General features: G+C 39.2%; 1 protein-coding gene across 1 annotated transcript; it reads right to left on the bottom strand.

The window, feature by feature from the left end:
• Positions 1-24,597: 24,597 nt before the first annotated feature.
• LOC116749082 (malignant T-cell-amplified sequence 1-like) lies at positions 24,598-25,418 on the bottom strand. Its single transcript, XM_032623056.1, has one exon. It carries the CDS (start codon positions 25,285-25,287, stop codon positions 24,742-24,744), a length of 546 nt encoding a protein of 181 aa, XP_032478947.1. The 5' UTR covers positions 25,288-25,418; the 3' UTR covers positions 24,598-24,741.
• Between the last annotated feature and the right edge of the window lie 322 nt (positions 25,419-25,740).

Below are 25,740 nucleotides of genomic sequence, written 5' to 3'. Positions count from 1 at the left end.
TTCCCTGTGTGTTACCACCAAAACATAGGGTTCCTGTACAATAACAGTGCATTATACCTGAAAGAGCTGGAAGACAGAGACTCTCTCTGGGGATTAATTAGGGAACCCCAAAATCACAATGGAGACAAAAACAGGGGCACTGGAGGACCTTGAGTCCTCAAGCACATTCTGCTACAGCTACCCTTAGCCGGATGACCATAAATCCTTCAACCAAAAGCCTATTTACTTCAGTACCTGTTAGTCAATGTGTGTCCGGCCTTCAACAAAAAATTAGAAAGCATAAAAGACAAGAAAAAATACAGTGTGAAGAGACAAAGTGAGCATCGGGATCAGACAGATGTGACACAGATGTTGGAATTAATTAGAGAATTTAAAATAACTGTGATTAGTAGGTCAAGGGCTCTAATGGGAAAAGTTAACAGCATGTAAGTTTACACGGGTAATGTAAGCAGAGAGACAGAAGCTCTAAGAATCAAAAGAAATGCTAGAAATAAAAAACATAGTAACAGACATGAAGAATGCCTTCAAAGAGATCATCAGTAGACCCGACACAGCTGAGGAAAGAGTCAGTGAGCTTGGATATATAAATAGAAACTTCCTAGACTGAAATTCAAGGAGAAAAAAAAAAAGAGAAAGAGAAATAACAAGAACTGTGAGACAATTTAAAAGTATGTAACATATGTGTCATTGGAATATCTGGAGAATAAAGATATGATGGAGGAAAAGAAATATTTGAAGAAATAATGGTCAAGAACTTCGCAAAATTAACGACTGACACTAAATCACAAATCCAGGAAGCTCATAGAACATCAGGAAGAATAAATATTTATTTTAAAAATCACACCTTCATATGTTTTTATATTTTTAAATATTTATTTTCAATATCACAGACTATATTCAAACTACAGAAAACCAAGAGGGTGTGGTATTTGCAAAACAATAGACACATAGATCAATGAGCAGGATACAGAGCTCAAAATTAGACCCAAACAAAGTCAGCTGATTTTTGATAGGGGTTCAAGGGCAATTCAGTGGAGAAAGAATAGTCTTTTAAACAAATTGTGCCAGAATTGTGTATATCCATATGCAAAAAAAGAAGTGTAGACACAGACCATACAATTTTTACAAAAATTAACTCAAAATGGGCCATAGACCCAAGTGTTAAATACTAAACTATAAAATTTCTAGAAGAAAATGTAGGAGAAAATCTATTTGACCTTCAGTTTGGTGATGAATTTTTACATACAGCACCAAAAACATGATCTATTTAAAAAATTGATAGAGTGAGCATTATTAAAATTAAAAGTGTCTGTTTTGTGAAAGATGCTGTTAGCCTCGGAATGAGAGAAGACATTTGCAAAACACTTATCTGATAAAAGTCTTGTCTCTAAAAAATACACTGAACCCTTCAGACTCAACAATAAGAAAGCAAAGGACCCAAGTAAGAAATGGTAAAAAGATCTGAATAGACGTCTCACCAAAAAGGAAAATTGTCACATGAAAAGATGAAGATGCTCAATGGTACATGTTTTCAGAGAGATGCAAATTAAACCAGTGATGAAAACCATTACACACCTATCAGTATTCTTAACCGTAAAGACCCATAAACACCAAGCATGCTACAGGAACTCTCATTCATTGCTCACGGGAATGCAAAATGGTACAGCCATTTTGGAAAACAGTTTAGCAGTTCCTTACAAAACTAAGCATAGTCTTTCAAATGATTTAGCAATCAGGCCCATAACGTATTTACCCAACTGATTGGAAAATGTACATTTACACAAAAACCTGCAAGCAAGTATTATAGTAGCTTTATTCATAATTGCCCAAAACTGGAAGTAATCAATATATCCTTCAATATTTGAGTGAATAAACATACTGTGGTACATCCACACCTTAGAATGCTATTCAAAGATAAAAAGGAATGAGTTATGAAGACTCATAAAGACATAGATGAGTAATATATTAATTGTTATTTGAATCACATCTCTCAATTTTGTCAGACTAAAAAAGAACTCATAATCCAAATATATATTTCTAAAATCAAATTCCAATAACTCAGATGAAACTTAAATTCAACATCTAATATATCTTATTCCAGTCTTTCCCATATGGCTGTATATGATGTCTCTGTAAAATAAGTAGTTAAAGGGACTCTTGTGCCTTGTTTTAAGCTTTCCTTAGCAGGCAGTGTGATCTTGGATGTCTCGAGATTTTGTGCCTCTATTCTTCATTTTATAGATAAGAATAAAAACAACTGATATTTAACAAACACTTTGATTCTAATAAATCTATTAAAAAGAAATTTGCTAAGATGCATTTAAATAATAAGTGAATGTATAGTTCGTAAGAGTATTGCTTTTTATTTTATTATTATTATTATTACTTTTTTGCGGTACGCGGGCCTCTCACTGTTGTGGCCTCTCCGGCTGTGAGCACAGGCTCCGGATGCGCAGGCTCAGCGGCCATGGCTCACGGGCCTAGCCGTTCCGCGGCATGTGGGATCTTCCTGGACCGGGGCACGAACCCAAATCCCCTGCATCGGTAGGCGGACTCTCAACCACTGCACCACCAGGGAAGTGCAGAGTATTGCTTTTTGTACAATCATTTGAGTCTGGGACCTGGGAGAAAGGTCAGTGCACCAATAACAATGTTCTCGCTTTGGAAAAAAAAGAAGTATTGAGGTAGTATCTAAGAATTTAGTTTTCTAAATGTCTTGGCATTTGGACTTGAGTTTTAACCTGGCACAAACATCAGTATTACAACTGAATATGCACTTGCTCCATTCAGCATCTTATTTGCTAAAAGTAAGAATAAATAGTAATAAATTGTAATATTTCAAAATCCTTATTTTAAATCTTCTTTGATAAATATACAATATCATTTCCTCGTCTATCCAACAAAGCAAAATAAAAAAGAAATATCCTGAATAATTTTAAGATTATACTTTTCTTCTTAATTTATATCTTGCCATTATTTTCTTCTCTTTTTTCTTTTTTTATCTACAATTATAGTTTTCATTTAGGAAACCTTTTTGAGCTAAGTAGACATGATGTATTATGAGACTAAGCCAATGTTGAGAATTCAAAGAAAACAGGTAGCAGACAAAGGATTTGAATTTAGCTGGCTAACTCATATTTTGAGAAACTACAACTACTGGAATTACTTGCCTAAATACACCTTTATTTTCTAAAACTAGAATTACGCTTTCAAATGAAATTAAAATATTCTATTTGCATGTGTGTATTCTACACATTGCTTGTCAAAATGTGGTCCATGGATCAGCATGACATGGGGCTCCACGAGAATGCAGGATCTTACTCCTTACCTGAGACGTGTGGAATCGGAATCTGCAGTTAACCGGATTTCCGGGTGATAGGCGTGCACGTTAAAGCTCTATGTAACTACCAATAATAGGAACAATATTTTCACCAGAATGTGCTATATAAAATTCAAGTTAAAATTTATTTCTGAATTTGTTGCCACTGCTTTTGTTGTTCATTTGTTTCACATTCTTTTTCCAAAATATCAATATAATATTAATATAAGTGCTTAACAGATAAAAGCAACTGAGTCCTCCAAGGTGAAAGTTCATTCTTGCCTTTCATCTCCAAATAAAATAGCGTCAAATGAAGTATCGCTCCCTCATGCCATCCTAATCTTACAATCTACTTCCCCTACAAGCTTTTCAAAGGTCAGCTTCTACTAATTGAGGTAACAGAAAGGGATTTGATCTCATATCTGCCCCTGAATGATTTCACATTACACACTGCAGGTTAATTCTTCTGGCTTTTATCAGTCTGGAGAGATGAGGTTATCCTTATGCTATGGTAACAAATAACTCCCAATCTGAAAGGCTTAAAATAGCAAGGTTTAGCTCTCATTCACCCTGTATGTGTGTGTGTGTATGTGTGTGTGTGTGTGTGTGTGTGTGTGTGTGTGTGTGTACCATGCTTTTGGTGCTATATGTAGAAATTCAAACTGAAGCTCAAATAGATTTTCTCCAAATTTATCATCTTATAGTTTTAGAAGTCAAAAAGTCCAAAATAGGTCTTCCTGAGCTAAAATCAGGTCGGCAGGCCTGTGTTCCTTCTGAAGGCTTTAGGAAGCCTCGGTATTCTCGCCTTTTCCAGCTTCTAGAGGCTGCCTGCATTCTTGATTCATGGCACCTTTCTCCATCTTCCAATTTTTCTCTCACTCTGAATTTCTCTTTTGTCTCCCTCTTATACTTTAAAGGACCCTTGAAATTACATTGGGCCCAGTGGGATAATCTAGGAGACTCTCCTTATTTTAAGGTGAACTGATTAGCAATCTTACTTTCATCTACAACCTTAATTCTCCCTTGCCATGTAACATAACACATTACCAGGTTCTGGAGATTCAGATGTAGACAGCTTTAGAGTGGTGGTGGGGGGGGGGGGCACATCCTGCTAACGACATCTTCATTATGGAAAAGCAACTGAGAGCCAAGTTAAACCATGTCAATAGATCACAAAAGACACCAAGTGCTCAGTAACCTCAGAGATTAATTTTTCTAACATGGTTTCCAATATATATGAAAAATATGTGTGTTTACAATGCTCTTAGGATGTAGACCTTAATTAAAATGTATGTTTTTGACCAATATTTTTTCCAACTGAGGTAGTCATTAAAATATCTGAGACGCTTACTAAAAATATAGATTCTGAGGTGCCACATTCCAGACCTCCAGATGAGAGATTTAGGAATCACTGTGTTAACAAGTGCTCAGGAAATTCTGCTGATGACCCCAGTTGGGAAAAGACAGAACTCCAAAAAAGATGTGGAAAGTCATCAAGATACATTGATGACAATTACAGAAGGAAGCATTGTACATACGGATTAAATTCTGCATCATTGGGTGGCAAGTAAAATACCTACCAGTTAGTCAAACATTATGACGTTTTTCAGGACCACCAATACTTTATCTTCAATTGGCTTTAACAGCATGTATGGGGAGCCCCAGGACCAAAGAAAGTTTTAAGATAACAGCAAATACTCACTGATCACTTGTTTAGTCACCTTTCAGAGTGATTTGTGTATATTAACACCTTTAATCCCACGAGAACTAAACAAGGCAGGTATTATTATTATCTCAATTTTACATATGAAAATACGGAGGAATATAGAGATTAAGTTACTTCCCCAAAGTCACAAAGCCTCTAGTCACAAAGGCACAGAGACCGGATTTCAACCCAGGAAGTTTATTCCAGAGCCCATGACCTCAAACCCCACAGAATATTTTGACTCTCAGCAAAGGCCATATAATATTTCAGTGTTTCAAACTAAACCAAACATGTTTGATATAAAACTGTAGTCACAAATCTATTTTTTATAGAGTATTATTTATACCCTGATAGAGTTAAGGTCACCCAAGTATAATCGAGGCTAAGAAACAGCTGCCAACTATTCCATTTAGAGATTCAATCATCGTAAGACTGAATTGATGACCCTCCAAGTAAGCCTCGTCATCAAGTATCAGATGCAATTTTGTCAGGAAGTATTATGGAAAATACAAGGCATTAATTTATGTAAATCAAAACATGAGCTTGAAAATGGTATAATATTTATTATTAAAAACACAGCAACTTTGAAAGCATTGTACATTTCTCATCTATAAAGTCCATATTTAAATGATATTTTATTTAAAAAGCTATAAAGATACTGGAATACTGAAATGGAGGAAAATGGGTCTGAGAACAATTTTCAGTCTGCTTTTAATTGTGCCAGATACGCAGACAGTAATATGGCTGTTACAATTACTGGAGCACTGCCAGGCTATCTTGCACACGTGGATGTGAAGTTTGGACGCCCTTGCCAGGAAACTGAGAAGCCTGAATCGTATGGCACTTAATGTTTCCTAGCACTTAATGTTCCCTCCCAGACCCACAGAGAATAGAATTGAGATTAGGAGGGAAAGGAAGATGTGACATTGGGAGAAAAAAATGTCTTATGTAAACTTCAGTTAAAATATGCCCCTTTGAGCTGGACTTAAATCACCCAGATCCTAGCTTCTGGGTGGTCCTTTAAGCATCCAGTCATCTATTAAATATTTCAAGATTATGGGATCTTGATTAGACCTTTGTCCTTTATTTTTTCCCAATCCCCAAATTACCATAGATATTATAAAATCTAGCTACCAGTCATATTTCTCCCTCCTTCCTTCCTTCATTAATTTTTTGTTGTTGTTGTTTTTTCTCTTTGCACTTTAGTTTGGAAAGTTTCAGTTGATATACCTTCAAGCTCGGTGATTCTTTCCCTGCCTGTGTCTCATCTACTCATGAGCCCATCAGATAGTTTCCACCTCTCTGTTTCCATTATTCATCTTTTTTTTTTTTACATTCATCACATTGACTTATCTAGTTTTAATGACACCATTCAACAACCACGGTGGAAAATAAGATCATTTAGGAGCACATACAATTTTCTATCAGAGACCCAGTTGGCATCAAGAAACTCAAGCAGTCTGTTTGGTTGCCCTGAAAAAAGGAAGGGAAGGATGGAGGCAGGGAATCCACAGGTGCTCTGTAGTTGTGTTGATAAAAAAATCATATTCATCTCTTCTTGTGTGCTGTCTACCTTTTCCATTAGAGCTTAATCATAGTTATTTTAAAACATTCCAAAATCTGTGCCATATCTAAGTATCTTTCTGATGCTCGTTTTGTCTTTCCACATTGTAATTTTCCTGCCTTTTAGCATGCCTTGTGACTTTTTACTGAAATCCAGACATGACATGCTGGGTAATAGGAACTGAGGTAAACAGACCTTTCATGTGCAGTTCAGGCTATGTTTAATGTTTGTTATAGTTGTACACGCCAGAGGCTTCAAATTCCTCTAGTTCCATTGGTTTCATCTCCCCTGACGTCTTTGGGGCTTCCCTACGAATCCTCCTCAGAGTCTGAATCCCGTAAAATCTGTTGTTATTATACAGGAGCCCTGCTGATGTAGTTGTGGGGTGGGGGAGAGGAGAAGTGCTCTTTTATCCTCTGATTAAACCCCAGTCTCTTGGTGGGCCTGTGTCCCTGAGCTGTGACCGTCACACATGCTACTTAGCTTCAGGAAGTCTAGAGGGGGCTGGAGTCAGGGCAGTTGTCTTCCCCCAAGTGGAATAAGGTGATGGTACAATCTGCTCCCCACAGAGTAGGATTCTGTTATGGAGAACACTTGGGTGTCTTTCTCAAAGATTACTCTCCTTCTCCCCTGCCAGAGCCACAAGGGGCTCTTCCTTGGCTCTTCACAGAATTCCTGGAGGTAAAGCCCTTTTCAGTGGTCTCCACCAACTTCTTACTCTCAAGCTAGACCATACTCTGCTTCCAGCAATTCAACCAAATTACCCTGTAAGTGTTGCTACCAGTTTGTGGCTCCAGTGGGTTCTGTTCCAGGAAAGCAGGTCTTGGCTCTGACTTTCCAGATTCACATTTCTCTCCAGAATTTGGAGTGGTACCTAGACCTGAGACTTCATTGATTTTTTTTCAGTTAGTTCATCTTTTTTCCTGATGTGAGGATGGTAATGACAACTTCCAAGCTCTACACATGTCTGAGGTGAAGCTGTAAGTCTCCACCTGTTTCCTGATGTGTCTTTCTGCAACCTCTCTGCACCTTGAGAGTTGTACCTACAGAGCTAGCAGGAATCTGCCCCTGTAATTGGCCTCTGATTTCTTCATGTGACATCCCAGCCCTGAGAGGCCACTGTTATTGAGGAAAGCTAGGAGGTAGAGAATTGTATCATTGATATCTGTATCATTTAAGTAAACAGTTAATAAATAATTTTCCATGATAAAAAAAAACCAACCATTATCCAACAACTCTGGCAAGATTTCCAAAACTTATTTTGTAGGTAAGTTAAAAGTATTCAAGGGTATAGAGAGTTTGAAACCACCAGATAAAAAGATCTGGAAAATCTTTTTATCTTTTTTAAAAATCACAATTTTAAAAAAAAAAGCAAAATAATTTGTATTTTGACATTGAGCTCCAATAAAGATTATGCATGTATATATGCATGTGCATTTTAGAAGCCCTTATTAAGATTGTAATTTGCTATCAAATTATGTCACATGAAGAAGAAATTATTTTATGATTCATTTGCCAAGTGTGACTGTGACAGCTGAGATTAATTTAACCTGGGCTTTTATACATTAGTATTCAAAAGGAATCTAACGCAGAGAAAAGTGCTTGGTTTTGTTTCATTTTTATAATGAAGGAAATGTGTGTTCTCTGTTTTGCTTATTACAATGAGCGGGTGGATTAAATGGTTTTGTAGTTAAACACAACTACAAACTAGGAATGAAAGCTACTTCCAAGATGCATTTCCGCCCTTTAGACAAATGCTTGAATGGCACAGGGTCATGAAAAGCAGGGGCTGTAACATTTACTCTGGAAAATAAATGTTTACCTCAAGCAGCAATTGACATTTCTAGCTTATTACGTGAATGTCAAGCACTGTTTCAAATCACTTTCCCCACATTGGTCCCAGCTTTGGGCCCTAGGCCAATGTCAGATCGGTGAACCTTGATTGGTGGCTTACCTTTACTTCCTAGAATTCATATTCGTGTCAGTAACATGACCTCCAAATTCATAACAAGCAAGACGTGTTCAGAGCTGAAATAAGTCCACAGGGAACCACGGAAACGAAGGAAGAGCTGCAGATGTGGGCGGCCCCGTTGCTCTGCACCCAATCAAGAGGGGTGTCTGTGAGTTTCGACCCATCCCGCTGAGACCACGAGGCCTCCAGTACCACAAAGCGCTGATCAAAGTCTACATCTTCAACCCTAACCTCTGACCCCGACTGAGCACGTTATCACCACTGTGCACGATGGTTACTGTTGCTATTGGTGAAGCAGCCACAGAGACATCCACTAACACAGAAGCCCCCGCGATTCCCATCAGTTGGTTCCTCTTTTCTTTTTTCTTTTTTGCCAATCACACATAATCCACCACCATAGCAAGAAAAACCCCTGAATCCTCTCCTTTTCTTTCTATTTTAGTGGTGGGATTCTCATAGTCTCTTGTCTTAATTGCTGCAACAATAGCACTAAAAAAATCTTCGTTCTGATGTTTCTACCCATTCATGTTTCTTTCTCTCAGTGCAAGTCTATGGAGCCAAATGACACACACTCTCACAAACACACACTTTTTTTTTTTTTACTACTAACTGTAATTATTATTACTGAAAGTTTATCATATGCCAAGCATACGAGCTTGGTGAACTTGGTGAACTTTTAATTTTAGTCAGCCCCAGCAACTCTCGATTAAGTAGTCTGTGCCATAAATTTAACATGTCGATGATATTTCAGTATCATTATTGTATGTAAATACATACATTCTGACTCCTCAACTAAACTTAAGCCGCTTAAAGTTCACGATTGTGTCTTGCTCTCTGTAACAGGCCCTCGCTAAATCAGAGCATCAAGCTTGTTTTGAGACATTTTGTGAACAATGAGCTCATCCTACTCCACACGCTAAGTTTGAGATGTTTGGTTAAATGGGATAATTAAAGGCATTCATAGAACTTGCACTGTGGCATGCTCCTAATAAGTGAACAGAATTCATAAATGTATTTAAACTCAAGTTTCCTACCTTACAGCTACTTTTGAGAAGCTAGGACTCTTAAAACTGGCTCGAAGGGAGTTAAAAATGTCAGAGGAAATGAAATATTCTGTCCAAAGCCCACTAAGAAATTTGAGAGAACATGCTATTTTTGGAGTAGATTGACCATTTCTTAGTATGTTAAAATTTTGGCAGGTGGTTGGTTAGCCATAAATACTATGGAAATATTATTTTAAGGAGGCCAAAGAGTCTATACATAAGGCACACATAGCTTAACATGGAAATATGTATCCAACATATATTTTTAATTAGAAAGAAAATTACAGTTGAGTATAGGACTATATATGTTTAGTGGATTCACATAAAACTGGAAAATACAGACATCTGCTATTTTTACTCAAAGTATACTGAGTGCCCATGACATAATTTGGCAAATACATGTATACCATAATTTTTTAAAATGTATTGGAATAAATGAGACTTGGTTATATCAGGAATGGAATGTTTAAATACCCCAATAATCTAGATACCTCTTTGTAGAAAAGACAATTTTTTTCTTCTGCTGTAATACAATTTTAAAGAAAGCAATCTTTTGTTTCTTCAAAGACACAGATAAATAAATGATTGTTTACAGGAATTTTGTTCAGCATGCATTCCAGTTTTCTAAACCTAAAAATGCCTTATAATATGTGAAAGGGAAGCCACCTGTCTTGCATCTATAAGCAAACACAAAAACATATTAGTTTGAATGCTGTCTGGCCTATGGCCTTTAAAATCTTTAAAGTTCAGTTGCTTTGGAAAGGATTTTCTAAATTGCAAAGTCTCGATCCAAACTACAGCTGAAAACTGGGTGCATTCCTGTAATGAAGGGTTCATTCATACTATCTCCCAGGAGGTGTTCAACCCTTTGAAGGATTCCTGTGTGCTTTTGTCTCTCTGCCGGAGGACTGGCTCCCCTCTAGCATCACTCAGCATTCTGTTGCTCCACGACCCGGCCACGTGAACATGACTTTCTGCATTTCCGAGGCTTTTGCTCCCAACCACAAACCTTCGTTTTGCTCTTCTCTTGGCCTCGAATGCTCTTCCCTGACTTCCACTTGCCTAAACCTTCCCTACCCTGCAGTCTGAAGACAGGTGTGGGTTCCCTGAGGATTCCTTTCTTGACCCGCAGACCTTACCTTCTGTCTGTGCTATAATTGTCTATTTGCTAGACTCCCCTTCCTACCCAGACGGGGATGTGTGAGGGCAGAGCCTGGCTCTGCTCACCATTCCATCTCCAGGCATTAGCACAGGACTAAGTAAACACACAGGGCTTGTTAAATTAATAAATCAGTGGGGGTGGTGTGGCAGCTAATTTGCATCTTTCTTTCCCTCTCTTTTCATTTTGTCTTTGCGGCTGTGTTCTGTGAGGTGGGTAGATGTCTTTCCAGGGCTAAAATGTATGCTAATCTCCTTCATGGTTTGTTCCTCAGCTTTGGCTCTGGGCTCGAGAGAGGATGCTCCTGTATTCCCTCACTTCACAAAGTGCTCTCAACTGGCTTAGCTTGGCTACTTGCTTGGCTAATTTCACAGTATGTGGAAAACATAATGAAAATGCTCTGTGCTGGGAGAAGTGATTTCCATGACAAAGAGAACTGATTTTTTAATCTTAACTATGTCATTATCCAAGTCTATTAAGTTGGACAATTTCAGTTATTTTTGCTGGCCTCAAGTTTTCTCCTTTATGAAATGAGGGGTTGAACTACATGATTTTAGAGGTGCCTATAGTGGGCAGTTCTCGGATTAAGTTGCCAGGGCATTCCTTGCATATAGTTAGAGATACATGATGCTAATGTATGGTTTGAATATCTCGTGCAATCTGTAAATTCAACCTCATGCATTGATTATATTAGCAAAGGTGACAACATAACAAAAATAATAACCCACAAGCCACAGATAGATTTAGCTAAGACTATAAAGGAAAGTTATGGACACATAACTGAAAGGTCAGAAGAATTTCAGGCTTCGAAAGCAGTTTCAACACAGCCCCCCTCCTGCTCTTCTCATCCTCTTGGATCCACCCCCCATGCATGACTGGGCTTCAAATTCAGGCTGACTTGCCTTTTGGTTGCAATCTGCTTGCCGTTGTCCCAAGCCTGCTACCCAGTTTCTTCCCCAGTCTTTAAAGTCCTGGCATCATTCTGGTGGAGCCAAAGAGGAGCAATTGCCCAGACCCCTAAAACAGTCAATTTGACCAGGGCTGGGGTCAGGGCAAGGATTGCACTGCCGAGCTTAGGCCTGAGCCCAGGGTTGCAGGGCCATCTAGTTGCTCCTGGAACAAACCAATTTTGAAGGTTGCGGAAATACTGAAACAAAAATCTAGGTTATTGTACTAAGAAAGGGGGAAGGAGAGAGTAAGGAGGCCCAAACAATAGATTGTCACAGTAAGTAGGCTTTGGAAAGCTATTCCTTCAAAAAGAGAGGAATAATAAGTGTTCATTGAGGACACTCAAAACTACGTCTTAATTTTTAACATCTATCTTCAAATTCACACACTAGTCTGCAGGTGACTCATATGTAATGTGGTTGTCCCACTATTCCCTCAACCCAGCAAATCTACAAAAGAGCACACAAACCCTCTCCCGTCCACACCAGCCCACAGAACACTGTACTTCTCTCGGCTGCACCACTGTTCTCCAGGTAACTCAGGCTTGGACGCATGGAATCTACTTGGATTATATTTAGGTCATATTTTCAAAAAACCTGAAGTGAACCCAAATGAATTCTCTTTCTACGATACGATAAAACGATGATTAGAGGAAAGATAGTCAAATGCACGGATGACTAAAATATTAAAGAAAAATAAGCAAATGCACAGAAATGTATTCAAGGTACAAATTCTGGAACGATACACTTATCACCCAAGTATACAGAGGGCTGGTGCACGAACTGCCCTACAGCCAGGACTTAGTCTCTTGAGTTACCCAGTCTCATGTCAGGGATATTACAATGCATTATTGCTGTTTTAATGCTTAATTAATAAAATGTCTACACCATTTAAAAATACATGGACTAAATTCCCACGTTATCAATGTGGTCTCCAAAACAAATATAAGGGGGTGGGGGGCTTGTATATTTATTTCCATTTACAGATAATGAAATCAAGTTTCAAACAAGGATGTATGACTTGGCCTTGATCATGAAGACTAGGACGTTTCAAAGCCTTAATTCCCACCGTTTTTGACACTAAGCGCTGTGGGTTTGTCATAGTATTAGTAAGAACGTTGTCACACAACTAAGCTATTTGTCCTTTAGGTAAATAAAGTCCTGGGCATCATTCTGGCAGGGCCAGATAGAAGCAATTGCCCACAGAATTGGCTTCTGTGGCTGCGAATATTTTAATCCCCATCTACCTTTTGGTTTGTCTTTCTCTCATTTGATTCCAGATGCAGAAGAGGAACAGGGAAGCACGTATTGAGGGCGACCACCTGGAACAAGCATGTGGCTATTTGAACATAGGAACTCCAAGAAAAGAGCTAATGCCTTAGGTACTACTTGAATGTCAACCCCCGAGTTACTCACATTTTATTGATTTATATAGATATATATTTATAAAGGTATTTTAGACTTTGTAGTCTTCGGGGAGATACTTCTACAGCTTCTAAATACTTGTATTGTTTTATTTAAATTTTATACCAACCCTTTAATGTTAGTAAGGAATTTGACTAATTTCACACAAGTTCAGGAAGAACCAGGATTAGACATTGTATTTTTCAAACATCCAGCACATTCAAGTTAACCCCTCCTGTCTCCTATTACTTACCAACCAGTTTTCTTCTGAGTTAAATCGTCAGTATATTTTCCTTAAACAACAGCATTCTGTGGCAGCTGGTTCACTTAGTGAGGGGGTGGGGCAGTTAAAATCCTTGTCTCCTTCCCATCTGGAAATCCTATTATTCGATTATGGATTCCACTGATTTGATTATTTCCCTATGTAATCAGTATTTATTGCTAATACAGTATATAATAGGTGGAAACAAGTTTTCACAGATTGTACAGACACATGAGCAGACAACTGTACAGATACCCAGGGCTGCAGCAGCAGTGGTCCCTGGTGCGAGGGGACATGTGGGCCCGTGGCTCAGACTTGGGATCAGGAAAGTCTGCCGGATGCAACATGCATCCTTAACACAGAAGGAGGAGTAAGTGTTAGCTTACTAGGGAAGGCAGAGGGCAGGCAGAATAGAGAAGTTCTTCAGACAGAACAGAGAAGTGAAACCCAAAGGCAGGGGACAGCATGGTGCCTTAGAAAAATTACAAATTCAGGGTTTCTGTAGCAGAGAGGGCTAGAATTAGTGAAGCTGGTGAGAGAGGAGACCTAAGAATTCCCAGAGGCTGAATCAGGAAGGGCCTTGCACTCCATTTAAGGCATCCCTATTTTAACCAGAGAGTAATATGCAGCCTGTTAAGACCAAAAGCTAGGTGTGAGGGATGATCAGATTTGAATTTCAGAAGGATCCATCTGAACGCAGCAGGGAAGACTGGGAAAAATAAAAGACCAGAGTAGGGAGGGCAGGAGGCTGCTGCAGTAATTGATGAGCTGAGGGGTGATGAGAGCAAAGCAATGCCAAGGGTACACATTCTTCCTGGAGCTTGGATTTGGATTTCAGACACTAATCAGCGTCCACAGGTGGCCAACTCAGGAGAACAGTCTGGGCAATTCTGACTCACGTACACCAAAATCAGAGCAATTGGTTTGCAAGGAAGGAACAGAACAAAGCAGAAAAAAAGAGACAGGGATGAGACACCCCCCCCACCTTGAGTCGTAACGGGTCTGCGGGCACAGCCCCGTGAGAACCAACCCCATTCCCACCCTGTGCCTTCCTGGAGATGCCCCAAATCTTTAAGATGGCCGGCAATGTTTTGCTTCTACTAGGGCAATAGGGCTTTGTTAATTGCAGCCAAAAAGGCTTGCCTAAGTATTTTAATTTCCATTTCATGGTGGGTGTTAATTAGTAGTTGTCAGATGAATTAATGTAAGAATAAATGAATACATAAATTAAGTCAATGGTTTCAGATGAATTTTGGAAATCTCATTAACAGCATAAGGCTATTAGTTCTTCCAACTAATTATCTACATCTGTTTATTACATTTTCACTCCCAATTCTACCCCCTCCCCCCAAAAAGAGGCAGTTTGTCTTTCATGCACTAGTATGATTACCTTGCTCGAAATATTTGTTTTAAACGAAAAGTGTGTAGCATGGTGGAGGGGTGGGAGAGCAGGGAAGTGGTCCTTCCCTGTGTAAACTCCCAGTCCTTAATTAAAACTGTATTTTCTAATGTTAAAAATAACTAATTCTTATTCAGAGTTCTGGCTGTAAGTCTAAAAGGAAAGGCTATGATTTTTTAAAGCTATAAGAAGTATTGAGGGTTTCTCCATTATTACTGATTATTGGATTGTGTATTAAAATTGACAAATGCACTTCATAAAATTGTTTTTATTGTTAATAGTTTAATTCATTATTACATTAAAATCTTAAAATATTCTAAGGGAATAAAATATACTACAAAGCTATTCTACTATAAATTTCATACTTTAGAGTTTGTGCATATTGTATGTCACATATTTCTTAATTTTCAGGTATTTAAATACATGAACATATGCATAATCTATCCCTGAACTAGAGTTTGATGTGAAAAATCCTGCACATTGTATTTTATTCTTCTTTGGTATTTATTTATAGCTAGATTTCTGCACTAATTTTATCGTACCTGAATTCCATCATCCATATTTTAAATCATCCATGTTCCTAGGGCTAAAAAGATCTAGGCTTTTGTAGTTCTCACTGCTGTTAAAAGAGAAAAAGAACAAACAGATGTTCCCTAATCACATGGATGGTGTTTTTTCTGATGTTTAGTACAGGATGGGGTAAAAAGACACAGTTCAGACACTAAGGCAACACCAAGTAACTCCAGCCCAGCAGGTGAGAGTGGGGGCTGTCAATCACGGAGCTATTCTTGCCAGGCTACAGTGTGTCAGACAACAGACTTCAGTGTCTCCATTGAACTGCTAATTATTTGAGGATTCTGTAGGGAAGAGTCCATGTAAAGTTGGCCTGTTCAATTCTCAAATAGCTTGCTCCTGCTAAATCGTGTGCACACACCCACTCTCACACCACACACACAACAACAACAGTGGGTATGTAACCCACAGACATGACTTTCCCACCTTTCTCTCTCTTACTTCCTGCGCTCAGGGTCTCAACCCTCCATATTTACAGCACGCAGACTTTCCCACATCTATAGTCTCTCTTGCAAGACACTTTCAAAATCAACATTCCATTGCTGGGCTCAAAAGCCCAGGTGACTTGTTACCTTCAAGTGAATGCACTGACTGAGAACTCAAAGCACTCTCTATGTGGCTTCAATCCACCTTTTCCATTCTTACATTCCACTTCCACTACATTATTCTTCTGTTACATGTTTACGGCTTCATCTGTCTCCTCCATAAATCTTTCTGGACTGGTCGGAACACTAGTTACCTCTCCCTCCTCTTCATGCATATATTGATATTGTCCTCACAAAGAATGTCTGTGTAGTGCCAGCTACTTTGGTATCATCTTGTCTTATTCCTAGTTTTGGTTTTAAAAAAGTATTTAAAAAAATTCACATTTATATCTTGACTTCATATATATATAAATTCACTGAGTGCAAAAACCCTGTTTCACACTGCTTTGCAGTTCTAACATAACCAGCACTGTGGTTTTGCTAGTAGATGACAATCCATGTAACTTTTATATGATTCCTTGAGGCCAACGTGATAAAATGGCAAATGAGATATACAGACATTACATTCTCTTAAGATCTCAGAAGATTCGACTTTTGGCGAGAGGTATAATAAAGGAGAATCTAATAGAGGAAATGCAAGCCTTCATTAAGTTCTGAAGAAAAGTGATAATGTATATAATAGTTAGGCCAAAAGGGAATAGAAAACTCAAGATAAAAGAATAATTTGAACCTAAGCTAGACTCCAAAATGTCCACAAAAAGTCTGTGAGAGAGTGAATAAAACAGGTTGGCTAGAGTGAAGTGGGATGGTTAGCTTTTAGAGATGAAAACTAAGACTCTGTGACTTTTTTTTCAGTAAGAGGAAACTAACAGAAATTCTTGCATGTCCCTGAGGGTGAGGTAACAAGTGAAACAGCATGTTGAATCAGGTGGGGAAATACTCTGGTGTCTTCTATAGATGAGCACCCGGATCTGGAGTCAGATGTCTGAGACCCAAGCCCATCTCCATCATTCACGGGCTCTGTGATTTTGGGTAATTAGCCTTGCCTCTCTGTGTGCCTCAAATTGTCAGCTCCAAAAAAAGGAGGTTATAATCCTATCTCAGATGATTGTTCTCATAAATTATGAGTATTTTAAAGGGTATATGGGGAGAGGGGGAGGCTGAAGAGGAAGGGCTGTGTAGGTTTGGGGAAAAGGGCACCAGGAAAAGAAGGCTGGGGTAAAGGGTATTAGCAGCTATGGAGAGTTAGTCACCACCTAATCCTGTGGGGAAGTATACACAGCTCAGGGAACTTCTCCTGCGTTCATCTACAAATAGGTAGTGCAAAACAGCATCCTTTCATTGAGGGTAATAGTACATTAAACTGAATTTTAACAAAAGCAATAAACCTAAGCCTCTTTGGTGCATCACCAGAATGAGGGCATTGCTTGGTTAAGGGTTCACTTATAAACCACATTCACCGAAGTGGTGCTTTACCTGTAATTAAGAGAGTGATACTCGAAACCTTAGTGCAGCTTCTCAAATGTCATCTAGTACAACTTGGAAGGTTAATAAGAAAGGAAAAAACAGCATAACAGATAAACACGACGACAAATCACAGCTCTCTTTGGCCTGAGAATCTGCAATGGTTTTAAGAATGTGTCCTTCTTAGCCTAATGCCCTCTACATGCACCCGTTTTCATTCTTTTCTTACATTTTTATAGATTTTTACTGAGATATAGAGATAAATACAAATTTTTTAAAATCAACTGTCATTTGACCTCAAAAGAATAGAGACGTAATGCCCAATAGTCAGTATGTATATAAGGAGCCCTTGGAGGGGCTGCTCACTTCATGGTGAAAGGCATGGTCAGCGTCAGCTCAAATCCTCAACAGACCGGAAATGCAGGGCTTACTTTAAAAAGCATTATTTTGCCCAAAGAAAACCATTTGATATCATATTTGGTTTTCACGATTGTTTGGCTAAGCTTCTGACATAACCATGACTTGCTTGTGCAGCTTTCTACATCATTCGGACTGAAGAAAAAGAGTCTTCGGACAAAGATAACCGCAAAATATGCAAGTGAAAATGTTGTTTTGCAGAGTCAGAAATACTTTTCCTGCTTAGAAAATGTTTTCTCTGTAACACAGATGTGCTTTTCAAAGCCTCAGAGTTTCCTCCTTTGAATGTTGAGCCAACTGAACTTTTAAGGAAAATATTTATACCCTGAATTTAGCTCTGCTGAAAGAGCACGCAAGAATTGCAATCATGTTCTTTGTGTTTCAAAGTTTTCCTGGAGTTTATCACGTGAGGATGAACTGAAGGACTGAGGTCCCAGGATTAACATAGACCTTGATTTTTAAAAGAATGAGAAAGTGCACAGAGGTGAAAAAATGTGCCAATATGTTCACTATCATTAATCCTCATAATCTGAAAACCTCAGTTTGTAATATTCAACATCCTTATTGGTCATTATTTGTAAAATGTTTGCAGTTAAAAGATTTCTACTAAAATAAAGATTGAGAGTGGATAAGTATATGGCAATGGTAGGAATGTCCCTTTGGTAGGAATGTCCCTTCACTGTGTTTCAAGTTTGGAGGGATTACAAATACAGCCACTATAAACATTTCTTTTCCACAGCTGGCTACACCACTTGCCTTCCCAGCAGCAATGGTTAAGAGTTCCATTTGCTCAGCATTTCTGCCAACACTTACACGGCCAGCCTTTTCTGTTGTTGTTATTTGTATGTAGTGTATCTCGCTGTGGTTTAATTTTAATTTCTCTAATTATTAAAGATGTTGAGCATCTTTTCATGTGCTTATTTGCTATTCATATATATCTTATTTAGTGAAGTGTCTGTCAAACATTTTGCCTGTCTTTTTCTTGCTTTTTCATCATTGAATTTTGAAGAGATACATTTTGGATGCTAATGACTTATTAAATATATGTTTTGATAAGAGTTTCTTTTAGTATACGGTTTGTCTTTTCCGTGTCTTAACAGTGTCTTTAAAAATTTAGAAGTTCTTAATTTCAGTTAATTCTATTTCTTCATTTAAGGGTAGTGTTTTGGGGTCTTCCCTGGTGGTGTAGTGGATAAGAAGCTGCCTGACAGTGCAGGGGATGCGGGTTCGAGCCCTGGTCCGGGAAGATCCCACATGCCGCGGAGCAACTAAGCCCGTGCGCCACAACTACTGAGCCTGCGCTCTAGAGCACACGAGCCACAACTACTGAAGCCTGCGTGCCTAGAGCCCGTGCTCCGCAACAATAGAAGCCACTGCAATGAGAAACCCGCGCACCGCAAACGAAGAGTAGCCCCCGCTCACCGCAACTAGAGAAAGCCCACCTGCAGCAATGAAGACCCAACATAGCCATAAATTAATTAATTAATTAAAATTTTAAAAAAGGGTAGTGTCTTTGGTGTTACATCTAAGAAATCTTTGCTAAACTCACAGTTTTTCTCCTATGTTTACTTCTAGAAATTTGATACATTTTAACATTTCGGTCTACAATGCATTTTGAGTTAATTTTTATTTACATTGTAAAGTAAGGGCCAAAGTTCAATATTTTTGCTTATGGTTGCCCCCAGCACCATTTGTTGAGAAGACTATTCTTGCTCCATGGAATTACCTTTGCAACTTTGTAGAAAATCAATTGACAATATTTAGCGGGTCCATCTGGGGACTCTTCTCAGCTCCCTTGATTCATGAGCCTGTCCTTTTGCTAAGACCACACTGTGTACCGCAGCTTTATAGGAAGCTTTGGCGTCTGGAAATGTGAGCCGTCCAACTTTGTTCTCCCTTTTCACAATGGTTTGGATTATTCTGTCCCTTTGAAGTGCCATTAAAATTTTAGAAATAGGGACTTCCCTGGTGGTGCAGTGGTTAAGAATGTGCCTGCCAATGCAGAGGACACGGGTTCAAGCCCTGGTCCGGGAAGATCCCACATGCCACGGAGCAACTAAGCCTGTGTGCGACAACTACTGAGCCTGAGCTCTGGAGCCTGCAAGTCACAACTACTGAGGCCGCATGCCACAACTACTGAAGCCCACACGCCTAGAGCCCGTGCTCTGCAACAAGAGAAGCCACCACAATGAGAAGCCCACGCACCACAAGCAAAGAGTAGCCCCCGCTCACTGCAACTAGAGAAAGCCCACGTGCAGGAAAGAAGGCCCAACACAGCCAGAAATAAATAAATAAATAAATAAATAAATAAATAAATAAATAAATTGAACAACAAAAATTTAGAAATAGTTTGCCGATTCTTATGAAAAGCCTGTGTGATTTTGACTCAAGTTGTATTAAATCTCTATATTAATTTGGGCAGAATTGACATTATCACTTTCCTGTTCCTGAACAGATCAAACCTCTGTGTTTATGAAAGTGCCCTTTAATCAGTGTTTCATTCGTAAGTGTTTTGTGGTTTTGGCATACAGATCATGCACATACTGTTTGATTAAGGATTTCAAGTTTTTTTGTGCTACTGAAAATGGTCTATTTTTAAATTTCAACAATTGTTCCTTGCTGGCATGTAGACATGTAACTGATTTTTAAATATTGATTTGCTAACCTCATGTATCTGTTCTAATGGCTTATTTTGTACATTCCTTTGGATTTTCTACTTAGACAACTAAGTTGTCTGTAAGTAGAGGCAGTTTTGCTTTTTATTTGCAGGCCGTATGCCTTTATTTCTTTGGTCTTCCTTTACTGAATCACTACCTAAAATGACTGATAGAAGGAGTTATAGGAGACATTTCTGTCCTGTTCCTGTTTTTAAGAAGAGAGCATTCAGTCTTTCACCAATAAATATATGTGAGCTGTAGGTATTTTATAGACCTACTTTATCAGGTTGAGGAAGATTTCTTTCAGTGAATGAATGAATAATGAACTATGTCAAATGTTTTTTTCTGCATCTAGTAAGAATACCTTATGCTTTTCCTTCTTTAATCTATTAATATGGCATATTACATTGATTTCTAAATATTAAACCAAGATTCCGTTTCCAGAATAAATCCGTTTTGCCATTTTTACATATTGCTGGGCTCAGTTTGCTCATTTTTTAAACAGTATTTGTGTTTATATTCAGATGGGTATTGGTCTATAGTTTTGTGGGGGGTTTGCCATGTCTTTGGTTTGGATTTTTCAGTACTGCTGGCCTCATAAAATGAGTTGGAAAGTATCCCCCAAACCTCTTTACTGTAGAAGAAATTCTATAAATTTTAAAATTATTTCTTCCTGAAATGTTTGGTAGATTTCACTAGTGAAACTTTCTGGGTCTGGAGTTTTCCTTGTTTGTAGAATTTTAACTACAAATTTAATTATGTACTTTAATAGATACAGTACTATTGTAGTTATCCATTTCTTCTTAAGTGAGCTGGTGGTTCCCTTAATGTCTTAGGAAAATTTCCTCCACAAACATTTTTAGAATAGTTCAAATCCTTTTAACCAGTGCCATTATCTTTTGCCTGAAATACCTACAATGCTGCAGTATTAGTTACTTTCTCTAGTCTTATCCCCACTAGAACCCATCCTCACCATTATCATCTATCCAAAATATATTGTTCATGTCTCATTCTTTTTTAGCAGCCTTTTAAAGACCGATTTAAATTGTCAAGTATATAAATTTTTAAATATTTATTTGGCTGCACTGGGTCTTAGTTGCAGCATGCAGGATCTTTTGTTGCAGCACACGGGCTTCTCTCTAGTTGTGGCGTGCAGGTTTTTTGGGGTTTTTTTCCTCTCTCTAGTTGTGGCGTGTGGGCTCCAGAGCACGTGGGCTCTGTAGTTTGCAGCATGTGGGCTCTCTCATGGAGGTGCGTCAGCTCAGCAGTTGTGGCATGCAGGCTTAGTTGCCCTGCGACTGTGGGATCTTAGTTCCCTGACCAGGGATCGAACCCACATCCCCTGCATTGGAAGGTGGATTCTTTACCTCTGGACCACCAGGGAAGTCCCTTAAGTATATAAATTCTTTAGCATATTAAAAATGGGTCTCTACCATAAGCCTCCAGCTTCATCTCCTCTCACCTTTTCCAGGAAAATCATGGCCTACAAAAGCCAAACTGCTTGTATTTCTGTGAATCTACTGCATTGCTCGCCCTGTATCTTTTACTGTAATTTTTCACCATATTCATTATGAAGGTTTTTTTGTTTTTTTTTTTTTGGCCACAACACTTGGCTTGTGGGATCTTAATTCCCTGACCAGGGACTGAATCCTGGCCCTCAGCAGTGAAAGCACAGAGTCCCAACCACTGGACCACCAGGGAATTCCCAATATTCTTAATCATCTTTTATGTGCTACTCACACAACCTGTCATTCAGAAACCCTCTTTGATTCTCTAGGGAGAGACAGCTTTCCCTCATTCATTCATGCTATGTTGTAATAGATAATTCAGATATTTACCGTAGGTTATATCATACACGAATATACGAAAGTGAAATTATCTAAGTTTGCCTTCCTAACAAGACCAAGCTCCTAAAAGTTAAGGTAATAGTATATTTCTCTTTCTGTCCCTTACTCCTAGCCCAGTGTCTGCCCTACAGTAAGTACCCAATAATGTTTGTTGAACTATTCTGGGTTACATAGCACTGGAGTGGGTAGATTCTTGAGGTAAGATATGACTGTAATTTGTATTTCATTATCCAGCATCCTATCATTGAACTATGCACTGGCATTAGCCAAGAAGTAGATGGGGATCCTCTTCTACTTTAATTGTTCATAATACCCTTTTGGCTCTCAGGTCACCTTAAACACATTATCAGTGTAGAGAATGCTTTACCAAGTACAGTTATCTATGCACATACACACCAGATTTTGTGTGAAATTCCAGGAAGTTCATAGAACTCTTTATCTCCATCCACTTCCCAGTTTTTATACAGGCTATCCATTCTGAGTTGTTCAGTAGAATTACACCACCATCCAATAGGACCAAGTGAACCAGGCTGGAATGAGAGAAAGAATAGAAGAGACCTGAAAGAAGGCTTAGAGTAGATCCAGAGGGTCCTTGTTCAATTTTTGGTGGAGAGAGTTACAATATGGTAAAAGAAGAACTGAAAGGTTGCTTACTTGATTGTCTCCATCAGTGTTCGTCAGAGGCCTGGGTGCTCCAGATTATCATGAGACGTTCAGAGACCCTCCACAGGTATCCACCACTGACCAGACTTAATGGTGCTGATTTGGGTGGAGAATTAATAGGGGCAAAAGCCCTAAGCCTTTAAGGAAAAAACAGTGTTTTGAAGAGTATTTAAGAGCTGTTACATGACAACCCTGTGGTGCAGATTAATCAGTGCCATCATCTTTTGTGCAGTTATTAGATGGACCCAAGTTGGGAGAAAAAAATGACTAGAGACTCTAAACAACTCTATTCATATGACCGTTTAAGGGATGAGTACTAGAAACAGAAAATGTGTTTCATTTGTGCAGATTTCTGAGGACAGAAGGTCATCCTCTACCCCTGCTTTTGGAGTCATTCCTTTCTGCTTTCCTATTCCACTGATTAAATCCCCATCAAGTATCCCTCTCTTAGTGAATATTTCCCCTCAGCATATAAATATACTCAGATACCCCACTAACAAACATGCCACAAGAAAAAAACAAAAACAATTAAAATAACAACAGCAAAATAATATAAACTCCAAAACAGACTATCTTGACTATGACCTTCCTTTCACCTACCTTTTAATTCCCAAAATTCTGTAAATAATAACATGAAGTGTAAACTCCCACACCTTAACCTTCTCACTCCCCATTCACCCCCAGATCTACTGCAATTTATCTTGCTTTCATATGAATTTCACTGAAACTGCTCATGTGAAAGTCACTGATGAACTTTCAGCTGACCTATTTTATCCCTGTTTAAGATATTTTTCAGTTGGGTGTCTATGATGCCACTCTATAAAAACTGAGCTCTCTTTAGCTTTAAATTTCAGAAAACTCAAGTACAAATGAAGTAATCTATAAGAAAATTTTATTATTTCACAGAACTTAGTCACACCCCTTAAGAGGTCCCAATATATGGAATCTGCATAGCTGATTAATCATTAGTTCATAGATCACCAAGGGCACTCTTTTCTATTTTCAACTTTACCATGTTCAGACTTTATGCTAATCAAGGGTGTGTGTGTGTGTGTGTGTGTGTGTGTGTGTGTGTGTTTGGCAAGAGCAAAATCATATGCTAATGTCCATCCAAAGTAGGGAGGGTTTCTCCCCATGCATCTTTCTTTTAGTGGTTCCACCTATAAATGACTCAAAACCATGGGAGGAAGCACTCTCACTTTCCCATTGGGTTCCTAAACATAAGAGCCTCCTTGGCCTTAGGCCCCACGCCCACCTACAAATGAATCCATCTCATAGGGAAAGAGACCACCGTGATAGGCTTGACTAATCAGCATTTTCCAGACTCGTGTAGAAAAGGGATGGACAGAGCTGTGCCACCAAGGTGGGAGGGGGCTACTCTGTTGGGTGGAAAACCAATAATGACCGCTGTGTACTTTTAACCGGATTTTCTGTTTCTAGTACTCATCCCTTAAACGGTCACATGAATAGAGTTGTTTAGGGTCTCTCTCCAGTCATTTTCTTCTCCCATCTAACAACTGCAAGCTCTTGACTTTGAAATCTATTTTTCTAAGAGATAATTTACCTGTTTGAACTGATATCTGCTTAAACAGACAAGACAGCAAATCTAATCACTCCCCTGTAAACACACACACACACACACACACACCCTCACATATTCACAGGCATACACACTCACACAGACACACACACATACAATGACACATGCACAGACATATGGATTCGTTCCAAAGCTTTACTTCGTCTATTTCCGGTTTTTAGCGTCTGTTTAATTGCTATCCACAGACGTGCCGTCTTCATGCCGTCACACACAGATACTGCACGAGGTCCATGTTTAGCCCAGGCGCATTTCTTCTGAGGCTCATTTATACGTCTTCATGTGCCACAGCCCGTCATTTAAATAATGGATATTTTCGATCCCGATTCCTTTGTTGACTTTCTCGATTTCCTCTGCTGACATCTTCATGACTCCCACACACAGGGCGTGCTGTTTTCCTTCTGCCATGATTGCAACCACCGTGTCCACCGCGGCGGGGTAGAGCTTAGCTCCGGGAGAGGTCAGGCCCGGACACATGATATTGGCTCCACTGAGCACAAACTTGATGGCTCCTTTATCAACCTGCTGGCGGGGCAGGATGAAAGGGTATTTGTGAAGCAGCCTTAGCGTTGGATAAAAAGGCCCTTCTCTTTGTCTAAAAAATAGTAACTCCCCGTTTACAGTGAGGATTTCTATGTGTTCGTGGCATCGCACTATTTTGACCGGATCCTTCTTAGGCATGATTTGATTCAGCCACGGATCGATACCAGGAAATTGCTCTATCAACTGGTTCTTAATACCCTTAATAACGGAAGTTTTCAACTGGATGCAGTTGGACACATTTTCTTTTTCATCAAATTTCTTGAACATGATCCAAGGTGAAGAGGGCGACGACAAGGAAGCGCCCGGAATCGAAGAGAAAACTGAATTACAGAGAGCCCGGCGGAGGCGCTTACCGGAGATCTGCCGGCGTGGACAGTCGGTACGGCTGTTGTTAACCGGAAGAGGGAGGCGCTTTACGGCTTTCCGGGAAATCTACTTCCGCTCCTTGGAATGTGGCGTCGCACTTTCCGGCAGTATTTGGTCTTCCGATTACTCTTCGGGGCGGAAAGGTAAAAGGGCGGGACTTGAAAAGGAAGGATGGTAGAGCAATCATTTTTGTTGCAGGAAGAGAAGAACGGAGGGAACCTGTCTTCTATTTTTTTTAATTGGGAAATGGCTCACCATCTGTCCATTTACCCACGCCAGAAACCGGGGGACGAATGCTGAACGATAAGACCTCCTGTTCCGCACGGTCACGGCAAGGAGTCGAGTCCTGTACGT

This window comes from Phocoena sinus, chromosome 2 (genome assembly GCF_008692025.1).
Source record: "Phocoena sinus isolate mPhoSin1 chromosome 2, mPhoSin1.pri, whole genome shotgun sequence".
Taxonomy (NCBI): Eukaryota; Metazoa; Chordata; class Mammalia; order Artiodactyla; family Phocoenidae; genus Phocoena; species Phocoena sinus.
The sequence above is the reverse complement of the archived record's forward strand: the minus strand, read 5'-3'. Positions and strand labels throughout refer to the sequence as shown.